The sequence below is a fragment of the Aythya ferina genome (genome assembly GCF_964211825.1).
Source record: "Aythya ferina genome assembly, chromosome: 6".
NCBI classification, from domain to species: Eukaryota; Metazoa; Chordata; class Aves; order Anseriformes; family Anatidae; genus Aythya; species Aythya ferina.
This window is the reverse complement of record NC_140303.1, coordinates 27112949-27132136: the sequence shown is the minus strand read 5'-3', so window position 1 is coordinate 27132136 and position 19188 is coordinate 27112949. Positions and strand designations below refer to the sequence as shown.

The 19188-nt window shown below is 46.9% G+C and overlaps 1 protein-coding gene across 1 annotated transcript in view; it reads left to right on the top strand.

Moving 5' to 3' along the window:
• The first annotated feature begins 2696 nt into the window (after nucleotides 1-2696).
• The window catches only part of PDIA5 (protein disulfide isomerase family A member 5), a 96530-nt gene continuing 80038 nt past the window's right edge, over nucleotides 2697-19188 (top strand). The window contains exons 1-3 of the mRNA XM_084524665.1: nucleotides 2697-2855; nucleotides 13330-13456; nucleotides 16603-16690. Of these exons, the coding sequence (XP_084380791.1) occupies nucleotides 2745-2855; nucleotides 13330-13456; nucleotides 16603-16690 (326 nt within the window). The 5' untranslated portion in view covers nucleotides 2697-2744. The remainder of the gene's footprint in view (nucleotides 2856-13329; nucleotides 13457-16602; nucleotides 16691-19188) is intronic.

The following is a 19188-nucleotide window of genomic DNA, read 5'->3' as shown; positions in this document are numbered from 1 at the left end:
TAGATTAAAAACAGTTGGCTGAAGCTGAACTAAAGGAAGAGATGGTGCTGGAAGGAAGGAGACCTTGATGCAGCTACGGCAGGGAGGGAATTGTCCTTTCATTTTGGGTGCTATGTGGTTTGGGGTCCCAGTGTGGAATACTGGATTGCCCCTGGATTCAGTTTGGCTTGCAAAGTGCTTGTGTCTTTTTCTGTCTGCTCTACTGTCATTTTTCTGTGTGGTAAAGGTGACTCATTTTACCTTTTGTGAGAAACTGCCAGAGACTTGCTCAGGTTAAAATGAGAACAAAGAATAAAGCTTGTCAAATAAAGCAGCAACATATAGGAAATACAGAAGGTGCAATTCCTTACAGACATACTTACTGTCAGTCCAGTTTTGTATTTTATTCTTGGTAAAATAGGCATTTGAATATAGACAGACAAGTAAGGATTAGCAGTCCCAACGCAGACTTTGGAAACGAACCTCATCTGAAACTGTCTGGTTTTATAGCCCTGGGCAAATCACATAATCTCTCTGCTACTGTTTTCTGATCTATAATCTAAGGGCAGTAATTCTTTCTTGCCTCTCAATGGTGAATTAATGGGTGCTCTGACACACATTTATTTGCCCTATACCAATATTACAAGTATGAAGAAGCAAGTGGCATGTTATGTTAATGCCAAATAGATACAGGGTAAAATTTGGATACTACTGTAATGAGTTCATTAGTAATGCACAACTGGATTGATTAAGTACTTGCCACTGGAAAGCCCAGTCCAGACCTGATACTTGATATATTATTTTGACCTGAGACAAATGCTCAATGATTTTGTCTTTTAAGTTCAGGCAATGCCTGTCACGTCAATACAAATTATCGAGCTGAACTGAAAGAAAGAAGCTGTAGTTGTCACAAGGATACCCTCTTTATTTTCTTCTGTATATAACAATTGTGGCTTTCCAAACTGGACTTTTTTTTTTTTTTTTGATTAATCTTTTGGAAAATCCACCACACTGAGGTTACTTTTGCATTGCCTGGTACTGGTAACTGTGATGTGAAGCGTCAGAAGATATAACAGTTTCCTACACAAAGGAGTCACAGGAGGATTCAAACGGTCTTTGAGGACCTGGATATCCAACTGAGATTAGAGGTCCGCATGAGTCAGGGTAGTTGTGTGCAGAAGCCTTTTAGCTCAGGGCTAGTGATCTGGAGGTGAGCAGCGTCTGGAAGAGGTGGCCTGTTCCTGGAGGGTTTGATCGCTTGTTTGAAATGACTTCAACTGGGGATCCAACGCCTTTTGCTGGCAGGCTGATTATTTTATTGTTTTGGGTCCTTCCACTGTAGATGAAGAGATTCCTGCCTTTCCTTTCCTCCCCTAAGTCCCTCTCTGGCTGTGCGTCCTTCCTCATCCCAACCTCCTGTCGGTTCCTGCTCTGCTCTGCTTGGGCATTCGCTGGCATTTTAAGGTGAAGCTAAGAATTGCCAGCCCTATTTGGAGAATGGGAAGCGAGGTGTAGCACTGTGAAATGGTTTGCTAAAGGTTAGCCAGCTGTGACTGAGGAAGGCGCGCACTGTTCCTGCCGCAAAAAGATGCCACAAAAGTGTAAACACTCATAGTAATAACTTTCTCGATGTGTATTTCTGCTTTGCAAAATTACATCTCCACCAGGGGACTTGTTAATGTCAACGGTGTTCAGTTTTCATGATCACTGCTTGAAGTGATCAGTCAGCTGTATGGATCTACAAATTGCTCCCTTGAAGCCAGCCTCTTGGTGTAATGCTCAGGCGACAGCCAGCCGCAAGGATCAGACTCAAAGAGACGCCTTTGATTTCCCTTTGATGTTTCCGAGCCAAGCAACAATTTCACGCGGCCACTGGGCTGCAGGTGAGGATCCCGCCTGGTTGTGGGACACCAATTTTAACACCTCTGACCCACTTTGGTGCTCAGATTACCGGAGGACAGCCGGGATATTGTGGTGAGGCAGAGTGAGGACACTGCATGTGTTGAACTGGGGCCATGGGCTGAGTTGTTGGCCTGGGTGCAGCCAGGCCGTGCTGTTATAGTGGAGGTCACACAGGCTGAGTCAGGTCAGGGAGCTGTGTTTGTTACAGATCCAGCTCAGGCTCCCTGCATTTATACCCCTGCAGTTTGGCACTGCTGGACCGCAGGGCTCTCGTTTAGGTTTTAAGGGGTGAGAGGACCGCAGGACTCTCCTTTAGGTTTTAAGACACGTGAGGCCCGGAGGGCTCTCCTTTAGGATTTAAGGCATGCAAGGACCGCAAGGCTCTCCTCTAGGATTTAAGACATGTGAGGACTGCAGGGCTCTCCTCTAGGTTTTAAGGGGTGAGAGGACCACGGGACTCTCCTTTATGATTTAAGGTGTGAGACGAAGGCAGGACTCCTCCTTAGGATTTAAGACAGGTGAGGACCACAGGGCTCTCCTTCACGATTTAAGGCTTTTGAGGTCAACAGGGCTCTCTTTTAGGATTTAAGGTGTGAGAGGACCGCAGGGCTGTCCTTCAGGATTTAAGACCTGTGAGTACCAGGGGGCTCTCCTCCTCTACCTGCCCCTTTGCCCCTTTCCCCCAGAGCAGGAGCCCCCTCAGCGCCCTGGGGGGGGGGGGGGGTGGCACCGCGCCTACAACCCCCAGCATGCCCCGGGGCGGCGGGGCGGGGCCGGCCGGAGCGCGCGCGCGCGCCGCCAGACGTGGCAGGCAGGCAGCAGCCGCATCCCGCTCCCGATCCCGCAGCGGCGGGGGCTCGGCGATGGCTGCGGCGGGGCTGGGCGCGGGGGCTGCGCGCCGCGGGCGGCTCCCGGGGCCGGGACCGGGACCGGGGTTGTTGCTGGGGCTGCTGCTGCTGCTGCTGGGCATGGCGGTGAGTGACGGGACGGGACGGGACGGGGCAGGACGCGGGGGTGTCCCCGTGCCCCGCGGCGGGAGGAGTTGGGCGAAGTTGGGAGCGGGATGGGGCTGGGTGCAGCGCCCCGCTGTGAGCATCGCCCCTTCCCTGCCCCTCCTCGCCTCCCTTCCCATCCCTGCCCTTCTTTCCCTTCCCCTTTCCCCGCTGTGGAGCGAGCGGGGCTGCCTCGCTGGCTCCGGGGCGTGAGCTCCTCCTGGTCCTGCAGCCTGGGCACACGGGGTTAATAATTAATGGGTAATTACCGCAATTCCCCCAGCACGCCAGGGCTGAAATGCGGGGCCTCGCAGCGCGCAGCTCGTGGGTGCAGCCCCGGCGTGGCACCGCCGCCTGCGCCCTGCTCGCTGCGGGACGGGGAGCCCCCTGTACCCTGCAGCTGGGGCGGTGCTGGGCTGCCTCCTCCCGACCCCCTCTAATTTATTTATCGAGTTCCAGTGAGACTGAGGCGAACTCTTCCTGAAATGCTGGAGAGGTCTCGGAGTGCCTTGTCCCACCCCGCCTGCCTGTGCCTCCTCTCCGATGCGCTCAGCGGTCCTGGTGGCAGCGTGCGCCCAGCGCTGGGCATGTGCTGTGCACCAACTGGACCCAATTTCCCTCCTTTTCGAGGCATAAACGTGGGGAGTTAGCTGTAACATTGCCTTCCACGTCCGCTGAGACTGTAGGCATTCATTTACTGTAACACTTATTTTATGTTAATGCAAGTGTTTTGCTGTGAGTTCCCCTTGTAGGTGGAGAGATCTTTTTCTTCCAGGTGAAATAAGGCTTTCCTCCTGTGAATACATTGCTTCCAGCTATTCTAGTTACCCTTCTTTGGACCTTTTGTATCACGGACCTGTTGCCTTTGAGAGGAGCAGAGTAGGCTTGCCATTGTCAGTGAAATTATATGATGCCATTATAATTTATCCACATTATTCTCTCTTCCCCTTCTTAACTTGCCCGAGCATTTTATTTGCTCTGTGATGCTGCATGCTGAGCAGATGTCTTCATTGAGCTGTTGATTCAGCTAATTCTTTCCCCTTTGCTGTGTACAAGTAGTTTAAATTATTTCTTCCAATTTGCATTATCTTGCACTTGAAGGTGTGATTTTTCATCTTGAAATATGTAACTCGCTCTATGCCAGGATTAAAAAAAAAAACAACAAAAAACTAGCCTACAGCTGTGACATTGCAAAACCTGCTTTTAATTTTTTCTTGAGTCAATGTTTGCAAAGGCAGTGAGGCTGCTTAAATCAGGATGTTCTCGGTGTGCAGAGTTAAAGTGCAGGTAATGCCGGCCGCTCGGTGGGACAGAGGTTAATGAGAACACTGTCTTTCTTTGTAGCCCTGCCTTTCTTGATGTTTACGGTTTAGGTTGACACAGCTAGTTCTTTATGTACCCAAATGTGATTTATTTATTTATTTATTTTTTCTTCTGGAAGTGCTGAGTGCCAGCAGTGCACCTGGGATAGCAGCTAGAGCTGTGCATGCTCGGTGCTCCTAAAATACAGGGGTCATTTTTTAAAACAGGACCCAAAATTTGAGGCAGCTTCCGAGAATTGAAGTCCTTATCTCTGCGGGACTTCCTGCGTTTGTCGAAGTAAAGCTGCAAAGCTGGATGAACAAAATGCTGCAAGGTTTTCCGAGGGAAGATGCTCGGTTATCTTCCGCATCGCTGCAAATCCGTGGCGCGCGCGGGGAAGGACTTGTGGCCGTCTCCGCCTGCCGTGGAGGTTTTATTCTTAAATGACTTGGAGAGTCATAGGGAAATTGTGGTTTCACTTCAGAGATACTGCCCTGTTTCGGAATGTCGAGTGGTTGACTAAATCCCGTGCTGGAGGGGCTGAACATGCCGGTGGAGGCGCTGGGAAGGAGTTTGCTTCAACGAGGGGGATTTGTATTCCTCCAAAGTGTCAGGTGCTGTGTCTTCTCCCTACCAGAGGCCAGCTGCTGCTTCCAGCAGGACTGCACATCTGGGATACGTTTGCTGTGCAAGCACCTCCTGAACGTTATCTCAGGCTGACGTGGCAAAGATCAGTTAGTGCTCGGCGTGCTGGTGTGGCAGCAGGGAAACTGAGTCAGGACAGCTTGGCCAAGTTACAGCCTTCAGGAAGCACGAGGCTGCTCGCCCTGGTGCCATTCATGCGCGGTGCCTTCAAAGAAAGCTTTTAAGGCAACGTGTCAGGCTTCCTGAGCCTGAAATCTGAACGGGTCCCAGGTAACGTCACTGGATGTGGCTTTTTGATGTCGTGGACCTTGGGCTCAAGTTGAGCAGCGCCTCTTTGCTCACTGTTCCTGTTTGTGCTGCAGGTGTCGCTTTGGGAAGTGCCTCGCTGCACTTGGAGCAATGGCACTGCAGAGAGTAAATCCCTCACTGACTGCCCTGCTTTGTCTTCTGCCTCTTTAAATACAGATTTTATAAAACTTGCAGCAAGGGCTGTGCTCCATCTCCTTAGATGCCCTACCCAAATTAAACCTCGGCTTTCAGGGCTGGTTTTGTTACACAGCTCCGTACCTTATGTGGTGGCATTTTGAATCCATGGGCATCAGTGCCAAAACTCTCCTTCCCTTTAGAAGGACTGGGGCATTGCTGCAAGCACAGCGTGGTCACCAGAAGTGATGTTTCTGCCGAGAGCAGTGGGCACTTGGCCACGAGTGCCGTGTTTGTTCTGTTGTTGGCCATTTCTTTCGCTTTTCAGCGACGTGGTTCCTTGGGTTCCCCCATTTCAGTAAAATGGGGGTACTGAGACTAACCTTCCTTCAAAGCTGCTTTTGGAGGTGTGTGCATGGAGAGACTCAATGCAGCTTGGAACCAGCATCACAAACTTAACGTTGCCTTAAATTCCTTGATGCGGACAGGGTTGCTTTGGAAGGAAGGTAGGGTTTACCTTGATCCTGCCACCATTTTGAGCTTGTGAATCACAGGAAATGGTGATCTCAAAGCAGGTATTAAATTTTGGCACTTTGCTAGCTGGGAGCAGCAGGTAGCATTCATGGAGAGCACTGAGCCTTGTGTGCTTGCAGAACGAAAGTAAGAGGTAATCTTTTTTTTTTGGGTGTGCCGTGGGTCCTGCGTGCTTGGGTCCATAGTCCTGGAGCAGATTTGCTGAGTGGTTGCAGACAGCCTCCTTCTCTCCACCTCTCCAATTTTTTGGGAGATAGGACACCATGGGCATGTGGTTGTGCACAGCTCTAGGATCGCCGGCTCGCTCAGACGCTGCCTTTGTTTTGTCTCTCACAGATCTCTTTTTTTTTTTTTTTTTTGCTCCAGCTGTTTAAATTAAGCTTATTCGCCTCTCACCTGGCAGAAAAATGTGAGGATTAATTAGTTAATATTTGTGCAATGCTTTGAAGATAATGAATGCCGTATGAAGTGCTAAGGATTTTCAGGTGCCTTTTTTTGCCCTCTCTTCTTTAAGTCCCATAAATAGTGGCTTTGTCTTCCTTTTATAGCACCTTCTACCTGCCTCTTGTGCTAGGCGATAGTTCTTTAAACTTCTTCAAAATCCAATTTTTAGTGGGGGATTATGTTGCGTGTGCCTTCCTCGTGCCCTTAGTTTTTGAAGTTATCCAAATGTGCTTGTTCAGAAGTGACACCTGAAATACTTTTTTATCACCAGCTTGTTTAATATATATTGCGGCACTGCCTGGCTTGAAGAGAGAGAGCGAGCTTCGCGTTCATAATAAGGAGAAAGTTCTTTGTCAGCATTAGTAATTGACCCTATTACAGTTGGTTGTTAATTAGCAAATAGTTGCACGGTTTTTCCTTCACTAAGCATTTGAAAACCAGAGATAAACCATACAATTAATTGGCTACGTGGAGCTTTGCACCAACCTTTAATACAGACTGTTATGCCTGTAGCTTATGTTTCTTAAAACCCAGTGTTTAAGAACAATATGAACAGTAGAGACTAGTCAAATCTTGACGTCGCCATGGTATTTTTGCTATCTTCTATATTTGGAAAGCGAACATAGCGAGCACCGCGTTAAGTTGAATGTCTTATTTGTTGCATTCTTCAGTCTAAGTTTAAGGAATATGAGGACACTGTGTCAGGATTTTAATTTGCCTTCCTTCATGAGCAGAAGAAGATAAGACACTTGTCTCTTTCAGACATGACCCACCGCAGTAAAATGTCAGCAGCTCTTGTTTTTTTTTTTTTAAATTTCTTGTATGGCTTGAGGTGAGCATTAACTGATCTGGATTATATACAGAATAAGAATGTGCCCTTCCGTGGAGCTCAAGGGGAAATGAACAGAGAAGGAACAGAAGTGTCCAGTGGGCCTGTCTGCAGAAGTGAATCCGTCGGGCAAGAACGTGGCTCCTGAGTGCTCTCGGTCACCTCAAGCAGAAGTCCTCGGTCTTCTGGCAGCTTGTGATAGCTGGAGTGCTCCTCAGAACCTGTGAGAGGCTTTTTGGACCCGTCGCGGGTGATGTCCCGTGGCCTCTGTGCTGGTGGCCATCAGCACGCTGCAGTATGGGAGCCCTGGTGGTTGTCCTTGGGAAAATGTGGTGGTGTGGTCCCAGTGGGACTGTAGGGGCTTCAGGTGTGACCGCTGAAATCGGAGAGCAAAGTGTGTCCCTTTCTCTTGCCCTTCCTTCAATTAATCAGTTCTTAGCAGGCTTCCTCGAGGTACCTTTGGGTAAAAGAGAGAACCCCGTCTCCCCTCATCTGGTTTGATTAAAATGTTTTTACAGCTATTTTAGATATTAATCATGAATGAAATCAGGGGACTGTCCTGCTTATCACTATCCATCCTGGAAGACATTTGTTACAAATGGCTCAGTGATCACAGCAGCACAGCCCTGAATGTAAATAGCTGAGGAGGGAGGGCTTGAGTGAAAAGCAAGCAATTATTGCACAAGGTCAAGAGCGGTTTGTATGATGGAAAAGGAAGATAAAACATCTGCAGTCAAACGGTGATTCTTGTAAACATGAGAGCTTTGGATTTGAACATCGTGTATTTTAAGCTAGAACAAACTGGGGGGAAGGGAGCAACACATCTGTTCTTCTACAGCTCTCACCTGGAGATAACTCAGAGCTGGTATGTTCAGTACGAGCCCTCCACCTGCACCCTAGGACCTGTCCATGTCGTGGGCTTGTCTGGGGGTTTACAGAGCGGCACCACTGCAGGACAGGGATGTGCCCTCAAGTGAAGTGTGTGTCCTGCTGCAGGCTTTGTTCTGGGAACTGAGATGGGAAGGACAGGTGAGGTCTGGTCTTGTTCTTGGGGTTTCTTATCTTTTTTTTTTTCCCCCCACCACATTTGGATGTAGCAGGCAAGATGTCTTTTTCGAATGTGAAACGTTCTTCCCCCCTCCAAAGAAATGAACTATGAAATTAAATTTTGTGATCTCCGTTACTGCTTGGAATTCTGCGGCAGGTTTGGTTTTCAGCTAAATTCCCATAAAATGCCTTGTCAGACACAATCTGTTTCATATGCACAAGGTCACTCATTGACCATATTTATGGTGGGTTGAATGCTGTTGTCCCAAAATGAGAATGACATCAGTGGGTGACTAAGCTAGGGCAGAAATCAAAGTCAATATGTTGCTGGAAAATGGGCTTTTGAAATGGTGCTCGAGTGTAAGACTCTGCTCCTGCCAAGCAGCAGTTGCGCTGGAATCGGTGTTCGCATCGGTCCTAGCTCTTCTTGATGAACAGTCTGCAAATTGTCTACCTAATTATACATGCAAGTGTTAGTGTGTGCATAAAAACTGAATGTTGACATATGGATTCAGGCACTGAAGCACTGTTTCAGCCACGTATCTATTTGTAATTTTTATGCGTAATTTGTGTCCAGGGAAATACATATTTCATGCATTTCAGTTGGAAATAAGAGAATAGGAAATAGTTTTTCTGTCCAGTGTACAATGCTACTCTTCTAATAGTTACTCTGTACTTAACTTTGATTTGTTTTTTTATCTTGTTTTTAAAACTGCTGTCATTGCTGTTGATAAAAACTTCTCCTCCAGGCATGCTCCTTGTCCTTAGCAAGAGACCGTGCTGTTGTGAAGCTTTTGTGGGGAGCAAGTCATAAATTGAACTTGATTCTGTGGGAACAGCAGTTAAGCATTTATCCAATTTAATTTGAATAATAAATGTAAAATATGAAAATATTTTCTTACGGCTGCTTAAAAGATATTCCCATTTTCCGTTCTCAAATGAGATTCGGCGAAGAGTAAGGGCTTGAGAAATAAACCCGACTTTCTCAGATCCTTGGTGATTTTGAGAAAACATGGCCTGAGGGATGAGCACATTTTCCCATAGCGTCGGTCCTGGTAGTATAATTAGCAAATAGTTATTTGCCTGGAACTCGCTTTGCCTCCGGGTTTCTGAAGGCTCAGATGGGTCTCGGGTAGCGGCTCAGAGCGGGGCTGTGGAGCGCGGCGCTGCTCTTCGATGCTTGAGGATGCTCAGCAGATCTGCAAGGAGCTGCTGGAGAGTGGGCGAAGGGAAGGGAAATCACACCTCTGACTGCTCAGGCTTCTTCCACCTAGCTGGTAAGATTAAATATTTAAATACAGGCTTTGATTTGAGGAGCAGAGGTGGAGCTAGAGCACGTGTGGCTCTGTGCCTTGTATTCAAATAGCGATATCTCTCAGTGGTTTTGAACTGGCTGTCTCAAGGGGTTTGGTTCCCCTGTTTCTTACTGAGAATCCGCGATGCAGCTTGGATCGGGCACTGCGACCACGTGCGTGCTGCGTGACCCGTGCAGCACAAAAGTCTGTGAAAATGTATTCTGATTCAGATCTTGAGCTAGGGAAAATACGCAGACCAGAAGTGGTACCAGATTTGGATTTTGCAGCCTGCCTCGTATATGCATTTTTCTGGAAGCCCCAGAAGAAATCTGCATTCAAGGATATCGGGTGACTGTTGCGCTGGGGACAGTGCTCAGAGCCGCCTGCAGATGAGGACCCGTTCTGCCAGGCAGTGTGTGAACACAATACGAAATAAAATAGACCTTCCCCCGTTTTTACTTCAATTTCTTCTCCATGTAACCCTCCCTGGGGAGGGATGGTGCAGATGCTGCACGCGTTGGTCCTAATATGTCTTCTGCTTTAATGGGGACTGGGGTAGGCAGCTTCTTGAGCAGGCTCTTAGTTGAAGCATTTAGAGCCTTCCTTAGCTTCTCAGTGGTGGTTGTGACTAGATTTTAAATCTTCAGGATGCTCAAGTGACAAGAGAGCTTCGCTGGCTTCTTATTTATAGAGTTCCATATGTGTGAGTGCAGCACTTCCTGCTGCATGCGAGAGGAGCCTTCCTGCCCAGGAGGGACTGTCACCTTTCTTGACCTCTCCTTTCTTTAGTAGGAGCTCGTTCCCCTTTTGTGCCCTGGATCGAAACAAAAAGCAGCGTGCTCGCTCTGGCTGGCTGGTGAGCTCTCCTGCAGTCTCCTGCAGAACGTCTGGAGTAAATCTACCTGAGTCATGCCTGACAATTACAGCCGTACGGCGCACAACGTGCAAATCAGCCTCGTCCTCGCTGCTGCTTTGCCTGTGGGCTGTGCACAAGTGTGATGCTGCCTTTCGGCGAGGAGTGCAGAACTGCTCCCATGGGGTGGTTTCCCCACCCTCTTCATTTCAGGCTGCTGCAGCCCCGCTGAGGGTATAGCTGCTGATACAGGCGCCGCAGCCTTGGCTCCGTGGCAGGGCACATCAGCCCCATGGCTGGGACTGGCACCCGCTGAAAATGCCTGCTCGTCACTGTGAGCTGCCAGCAAAGGTTCTTAGGGAGGTTTGATGGGAAACTGGCCTCTTATTTATTCCTGGACAGGGCTTTTTTTTTAATTTCAGCAGGAGAAAGCCGGAGAGCATAGAACGACTTAATTCTTATCAGTTTGCAAACACCGCGCGATGCAAATGCTTGTTGGAAGGCGGTGAACTTTTCAGCACAGCTGATAACCTCCCGTATTGCTGCTGCTGCCTTAGATGTGCAGTCAGGGCATTTCTGCCCAACTGGATCCCTTCAGCTCTGGTTTTTATACCCAGGAAAGGCTGCAACATTAATCTTAATTAAAAGGGAGATAATGGTTTATTCTGCAGGGCTGACGCACAGTGGGTTTTGCTCTAAACTAGAGCATCGGAGAAGGGTGCTGTAGTTAAACTGCAGCAAAATGAATAACGTGCATTGATACCTAGGGAGAGATTGGGCAAAGTAACGGAGGAGATTTGCAATGCAATGTGCTTCTCCCTCGAAGTGCCTGCAGTTCCACCAGCGCAGCGAGTTCTCTCTTAGTGGCACCGCAGACAAAGCAGTAGTTAAAGCTGTCACCGTTTCCAGAATCCAATTTTTCAAAAGGTTTATAGCTCTGCCATTGTAACAAAAAAAAAAAACCTCTGAAATTGGCTAAACAGCCTTTCCATCTGGAAAAGACAGGAAATACGTGTGCTTCGAAGCTGTCAGTAAAGCTGTACGGATGCTTTACACCAAGTTCATAATACCATTCAGTGTCAGGTTGAAAGTGGCCTTTGTAGCCTTTTTGTACTCCAATTCTTTCTTCTCAGCAGTGAGCTCATAACTTCTTACCCTTATTTAGCTGTGATTTGCTAAACCGAGGGAGCTGCCTGCGGTTTCACTCTTTCCATCTGGCTTCAACCTTGGTTTCAGTGAAGGTTAGGCTTAGCCTTCTGTAACTCAAGATAGAAATGAAACTTGAGGCTACTTGGAGAACTGCAAAAAGTTGGGGTGAAGAGAAAGTGTTTAAAAATATTTGGGATTAAAGAGATCTGCTCAGAAGTCCACGTTAGATTAATCCCTCCTGCAAAGCCCCTGACTGCAATCATTTTGAAGCGTGAGTGTGAACGGCTGCCTCACCTCGCTTGGCACAGCTATATTTGTCTGCTTTGATTGACAGCGCCGTGCATTTATCTCACAAAATACACAAATGATTCACATTCATCAGCCTGAAGGAGGAAGGTTGAGCTCTGGACATCTGGATTTAGAAGAATGAGCATCTGTCAGGTGAAATAAAGCATCGAGGACGTTTGCACTGAAGGTAGCAGCGTACCTGCAATTGGCTTTTTCCCTTCTCGCAGGATCCACGGGACTCTTGCCTATGCAGTGGGGTGATTTCACCCTAAGCCTCTTCAGCCTCTCGTGCTTTTGTATTTTACATTGTAGTTTCATCTTCTGGTGCCTTCCAATCCCAAGCCTGGCCTGAGGGTGACAGCCCTCCTGGCTCGCCGCTCCCTTGCACCTCCTCGCCCTTTCCACATGTGAAAAAAACTTCTGGCGCTTGTAAAACGTGGCTGATAGGTGCAGATTTTGTTTCTGGGCCTCAGTGACGTGGTGTTTGCAAATAACTGAATTTGTAATGCGATGTGAAGCCTGGGGCTGCGTCTTCTGGCTTGGGTTGGCTTAGTGCCTTGTTTTTGCAGGCGGCAGTCTGTAATGCCCGGGGTGCAAGGGGAACAGGCTCGCTCCTCTTCTCCCCATCTACCCTGGACACAGATTTCACAGCCCAGTTGGAATGAGACGTGACCAAAATTAGTCCCGTAATTAAGGAAACATTGAACCTCTTGTGTGTGTTAGGCAAATGAACTAAAGCTTTTAGCCAAGCAATTAAGTGTTAAGGTTTTACTGTAAGGTGAATGTAAACTAGATAATTTCTCCAGCTAAGCTTCCCATAATCATTCCATTAGTATGAATTCATTACTGTGCAGAAGGGAGGCAGCGTAGCCTGATGGATAAGATTATTATTATTATTGAAGATTATTGCAGTACAAACGAGCAGTGAGGCCCCAGCTGAGGTTATGGTTGTATTTTGCTAGTTTTACTTTATGGCAGGCTAAAAGACAAATTCTGCTCTGGAGCAGTCGTGATTTAAATAGACCAAAGGATGCAACAAAAGAAATGATTTCTTTGCATAGATGCAGATCTGAGACGAGAGAGGGTTTTTGGTGGTGGCTGTTAGCGCCGTGTGCGGACACAATTACTGACAAAGGAAACGAAAACAGAATTTGTCTGCTCTGTGTCAGCCTAGGTTCGTTATTTATCTTCGTGGCTCTCTCTGCCTTCTGTGGAGTATGAAAGTACTTGGCTGGGTTTTCAAAATATTCAGAGATCGAGGAACAAGAGGGCTTTCAAAGTGGTATTTCGCTGCTTCTCTCGTTACAGTATATTAAATTTACATAGGAATTTTCATTTGATTATCTGACTAAGGAACAGACTTGTAAAGGGGATGACTTCTTAACCGAAAACACATTTATTGACGTTGTGTTTACCTCATCTTTCCACATCGGAATGCTTGCCAGGGGTGGTGTTGGTCCAGTTTCAGTAAATCACGTGTATGGCTTTTTTTTGTTTGTTTAGTTGGTGAAATCAATATAACAGTTTATTTAAGGCAGCACATCTGCAGATTGTGATACAGGTCAAGGCAATTTCAAAAGCAGTCTTTGCTTTGTTTCTCAGTGTTGGAAGCTGTTACTGATGTTTCTCATGTTTTTTTTTCTGTAGGCATTCCTGCCGCCCTTTGGGTATTCATTGAAGGTGTCTCCACTCATCGAAAAAATAAGTGACCACAAGGACTTTAAGAAGCTTCTCAGGACACGAAATAATGTACTAGCTCTGTATTCCAAATCTGGTGAGTTCTCCTGTTCTTCTGGACGTCACAGCTCTTTCAGCCCACCAAGTGTTTGCAAACATCTGTGTGCAGGTTAGGACCTGTGTCCTCTGCTCTAGTGCAGAAGCTCCTGATGTTTCAAGGTAGAAGAGGCTTCTTAACTTGGTCTGCTAATTGCCCTGTCATGTTGGCAGAAATGTACCTTCTGGCTTTGTCTCCAAAAATGGTGGCTTGTAAAAGCCATCAGTCAGAGCATTCTGGTGTGTTTATCGCAGCAGTTTGCAAGCTTTGATTTCCTCGTGACACTGAAAGGCTTAATGATAGTTACAGTACTGAAATCAATCCGTCCTTGCTTTTGACAGCTTTGGATGTCCCACGGTTGTCTTTCAACTCTAATGAACAAAATATAAAAATAAAAAATGAGCTGCTTGTGTGAGAGGGAGAGAAATGGCTCATTTCACGTCATGCCACCTGTCCCCTTAAATTTCTTTGCTGCCTTCTCTCTCACTCAGGCTCTCATAGTTGTTCCCTCTTGCTTGTCTGTGTGTGTTTCATCTTCCTCTTGCTGTGATCTGCTCCTTCTGTACCTTTTCTCATTTGTCACCTTGTTTGTTTTGGTGCTTTCTTTTTTTGTGGCACCACATAAAATGGAGAAGCAACCTTAAGCTCCATATGCAACTTCAGAATGCTGGTGTGGACGTGGAAATCATTGGCTGGCAGGGAAAAAAAAGGCACTACTAAATTTATTTTCTTTAATACTGTGCAGATGCAGTGTTATTTTGGTGTTGTTGCTTCCTTTACTTCCCTGCAGGCCAAGTGGTGCAAGATAATGTTTTGCTTGGTGGGTTGGGTACTCTCTGCCTTACCTGTTGCAGAGCTTTTATCTCAGAGGCAATGAGCTTAGGGATATGGTTTAATGGGGACTGCTAGCGTTAGGTCAGAGGTTGGACTTGATGATATTGAGGTCTCTTCCAACCTAGAAATTCTGTGATTCTGTGACATTGATAGAATTGCTCTGAATTTATCAAATCAGAGCAGTGTGGGGCAGACCTAAGCCTACCCCCCAATATCAGAGAGCTTCACAGACAAAAATGTGCAGAATTAGCTTTATTTTGTAAAGATGGGCTTATACTAAGATAGTTAAAATATCATATATGAAAATTTCTGTTACAAAAATATTTGTGTTTAGTTATAATGGGAAACTTTGAGTGCTTGAATGAGCAAATGGTTTTGCAGTGTCAGGTTCAAAGTGAATCAGAAAAGAGGTTCTAGTGCTTTTTGATTTTGAATGGAACACTTTAGATTAAAAAAAAAAAAGACATCTGTATTACTCAGCTTTTTAAAGGGAAACTTCTTCTTATGCTTAATACTTTAAGTAGTGGTTGCTTTCATTTTTAGTAGCACAACCAGAACACTTTGGCTCTGATACTCATCATATAAATGTTGTCCTTTGGGCATCGTTCTAAAAGTATGTTGTGGAGATTTTTTTTTTCTGCTTTTATTATTTAATTGCTTGGTTTTAGCAATCTGAAGCACTGCCTGCAGAGCTGGCTGTGGGATTAATGTTTCTTCCTCACACAGCGATCCTTGCACAATTAGTAAGTTCTTGCATAACTGTCACCCAGTGAAGAAAAAAGGCAAGGGGAGGAAAAAAAAAGATGAGAATAGAGGTGCAATTCTAATCCCAGTTATACATCCCCTAGCTGTGATGAGAAATTGGCCAACAACTGATTATACTGCTGAAACAAAGGCTTTGCTTCTCAGCTGAGTGTAACTCGATGAGTATTCCTGTCCCATGCAGAAAATTCATGAAAATCAGAAATTTTCAGGAGATGTCCTTGTTTACAGGGGGCGTTCAGTTCAGCCTCCCAGCTGGATGTCTTGCCAGGGCTGCACAGCTAGTGAGTCTTGTAGGACAGGTCTGTTTAATTTGCAGTCTTTCTTTATTGGAGTTCTTCAATCTGTTCTGCTGTCAGTACACAGGAAGAATTGCCACGCGTGTCTACATCCCTGTGCTGCGGAGAGGTGGTGGTTGAGCATTACCAGCACTGGGGGTAGGAGAGTTTCCTAAGAGCTAACGTGAGTGGGCTGAAGGCTCTGATGGCACCGGCCCAAGAAAAGACTGTTGAATACAAAAAAAGTCCTTTCTGGCTCAGGAGATTGTTGAGATAAAAATTGTGGAGACATAGGAATGATTTGAGGGGAACTATTGCTACTTGCTGGCTCTCCTCATCTGCTCAAACCATGGGTCTTCATTTTCTCCATTGCTGGAGACATGTTATTTTTCTACATAGACATTTGATCTGCCCCAATATAGCCATTCCTAAATTCAATTAGGTGAACTGGTTGTGGAGCAGCAGCAGGTAACGTAGTTCCAGGAATTTTTTTCTGTTTTATTGAGGCAGGAAACAGTCTCATATTAGACTTTTGGGGGAACTGATGCTTGTTTGAATCTGTATCTTTCTTTCCTGAGCTCTTGTCCCATTTTTTCTCTCTGTTTATTTTTAATGCCATTTATGGGAGTGTTTTGGAATGGAAGTGGTTTGCAAAATCATCACATGTCAGGACATTGTAAAAATCTCAGTTGACTGTTTATTATGCAGCCAGTTTTTGGAAGGGTCTTCTCTGGGTGCTTTCTGCTCTTAGTTTTGAGCTCCTCACGACTGTTGGTTTGGGTGTTTCCAAGGGTTATTGTGAGAATAGCAGCGTGTTGTTGTGTGTGTGTTTCAGGGATGGAATTGAAGCAGGCAGACACGCTGAATGACTTGCCCTTACAGCTGATGAAGGTCCTTAATGAGGTGCTCTAATTAGCAGACAGTGCTAGAAACCAGTTAATGCCCAGCCACAGGAAAATGACAGCATGGGGATGGGAGCTGATTTGCAGGAGAGGACATGGTACAGCTCCACAAATGTAGGTCAGGGAGTGTATGGAGGTCTGAGCTCCAGCGTGCTGTTTGAGGGGGGTTGTGGAGGGAAGGAGCCACCCAGGTCCAGCTGTAGCCAGCATTCCTTCTAGTTTACAGAAGGTTTTGCAGATCCCCTTCTTACTGGTTTCTTCAGATTGGAGATGATGTTATTCCAGTGCTTCAGAACAAAGGAATGCGCCGCTGTGGTTTTCTGTGTGCAGTAATAATGCTGTTGGTGATTTATTTTTCTTTTTCCTCCAGCTGCTGCTGCGGAAAGCTCGCTCAGGTTACTGTCCAGCGTGGCCCAGGAGGTGAAAGGACGAGGTACTATAAGCTGGATTGACTGTGGGTATGTGACGTGCTGTTTTTCTTTCTTTTTCCCCTGCCCTCCCCTTCTGGCTTTTGTTGCTGACTTCACATTTTTGCCAGCTCTGAAGCTTTTTGCCTGTAACTGAACCCACACCGCTCTGTGCAGCTTGTTCATAACCGCAGGGAGCCCACATCTCACCGCCCTCTGCCTTCCTTCGGGCCGTCGGTGGGGGATCGGTTCTCCCCTGTGGCTGTTGTCACTTCTCCTGTGACAGCGTGCTTTCAGCCTGAGGCTGGGGACCCCTTCTGCAGCAGCGCCTTTCATGGGGGGCCCATGGCGTGGAAACTCTGACTGCTCCAGCGTTCCCACAAGCAGGGCGAGGAATAATCCCACGTCACGCCTCAGCTGGAGGGCAGCGCAGCTCTGCTCCGACAGCAAATGTTGCGTGTGCTGTAGGGCTGCTGGGTTTTGAAGTGTCCACCCATTTCTGTTTCTCACTGAAATGTGTTTTCTCTTAAAGGACTTCCTCTGCGCTTGTAGGGCCGTGACAGTGTTTGACGTGAAGGCAGGGAAACTTGTTTTTGTAAGTGGTTGCCTGCGTGGGGTGGAACGAAATGAATAGGTGTGTGCTTTCTGGGGTGCAGATCTGAAAGCCTTCCACGTGGTTCTGCCCCGTAACACGTTGCCTGTGGTTTTAGTTAAGTCTGTCTCAGTGCCTCTCTGCCTCTGCAGCTCGAGGGCTGTGCCTGCAGGTGGCAAATTCTCTTCCCTGCTCTGCAGAGGAGCAGGTTGCTGCCTACCTGTGCGTTTGGGTGGGTCTCCACGGTGCAAACAAATTGTGTGCTGTGCACAGATCCGTCATGTCTGAAAAAAGTGTTTTAGAAACCAATCTCCACCCATCCAGTAGCGAACCAGGATAAATCATTGGTAAATCAGAGTGAATGCACTTTTGTGCTCCTGCCTTCTGTGCGCGTCCTGCCGGGCTGGTCCAAGCGCACAGACGTTTGCAGCTCTGCCCAGCTGGCGGGGAGCGCTCCCAGTCATCAGCTGGCAGAAAGCAGGGCTTGGTGAAGCCTGTCCCAGTTCCCACCTGCTGAAGAGCCAGCAAATAAATTGTGTTGACCCTGAAGAGGGGAAAGTTGTGGGGGGATGTGGCATATCTCTGGAAGCCGGTCTCCTTTTCTAATGAAAGCGCTGATAAACAGCTTTTGGTTGTTAGCAATGAAGGCTAGTGAATAGAGTAATGGGCCAGATCTTGGCTTCAGTCTCTAATCAGCGCTATTTGTGACAGCAGAGTGGTTGCTTTACCTTTGTGTCCCTTATTTCCCTTTGTTTTAGACTGCCTCTGTGTTGTGGGACTTGCTGCTTGCTCTGTGTGCGTGCGTGCAAGTGGTGTGTGTGTGCAGCTCCTGGGACGAGGAGGCCCTTTGGCTCTTCAAGATGCTGCTGTAATGCAACTCAGCAATAGCCAATATCTTGCAATAAATCTCCAGGATTTATTTTAGTGCTGAGTTGGGAAAGGAAGGATTCAGTGTTTAGGATTTGCATTTGAAATCCATGCAGGTATTGGCACTTAATTCAGTGGTTCAGTCTCTGCTCCTGAACTTGTAAATGGTTTTGATGGGGAGGGAAGCGCGGTGTTTTTACTGTAAAATAAAACTTGAGTTTTTTAAAAAGGAAAATTTTTAAAATAAAACTTGAGATTTCTCTTCAGCTTTTGGAGGCAGAGATAGTCCTGACAGTCCTTGAGCTCGTCCTGTGGAATAATGGCAGGTAGCAAAGGTGGTCTTTTTTTTATACACACACGCCAAAGAAAAAGCAACAAATGGCTTGAGCCTGAACCAAATTTTTTGGTTGATTTGCTTGTTAGACCTCTAGAGCATTCTGAAATCAGTCTCAGCTTTTTAGTGACTCTTAAACCTTTTTTTCTTGATTTTTTTTTTTCCCTTTGATTACGGCTTCTTTTAATACAGGTGGCTGCCTGCATCACCCCAACAATAACAAGAGAGAGGCTGCAGGAGTGCTGTCTGCCACTCGTCTCGGAGGACTGGGAGCAGCTGAGCCCTGCCAGAGCTGCCCAAGCCGTTCACCCAGCACAAGCATGCTGCGAGGCTTATTTTCAAGTCTTTGTGCCGAAGCAAACTGCACGCAGATGCCGGGATATTTACAGCCCAGGCTCAATTTGTTTTACAAATATTGACAAGGAATGGCTTGTTTGGCAGCGATATTTAGCAGGGAATTTTGGCTTTGCTCGTCACACCCCGCTGTAGCGCACTTCTTTGCCTTCAGATCTAAGCGCTGGCGAGGTTGGCATCCACGCAGAGTTGTGGTTTGTGTCTCTGCTTCCCTGTGGCGGTGACAGCAGTCTTCTTCTTCTCTTTATTGGCTGTGGGTTTGGTGTTTTTTGTTTTATTTCTTGTAATTCCCCTTCCTCCCTTCATATTCGGGAGAAAGAAAACATATTGCTCCACTGATGGAAATGGTTGTTCATTGCCACGTCCCAGCAGTGCAGAGTGGGGCGGGCAGGTCTGTGGCTG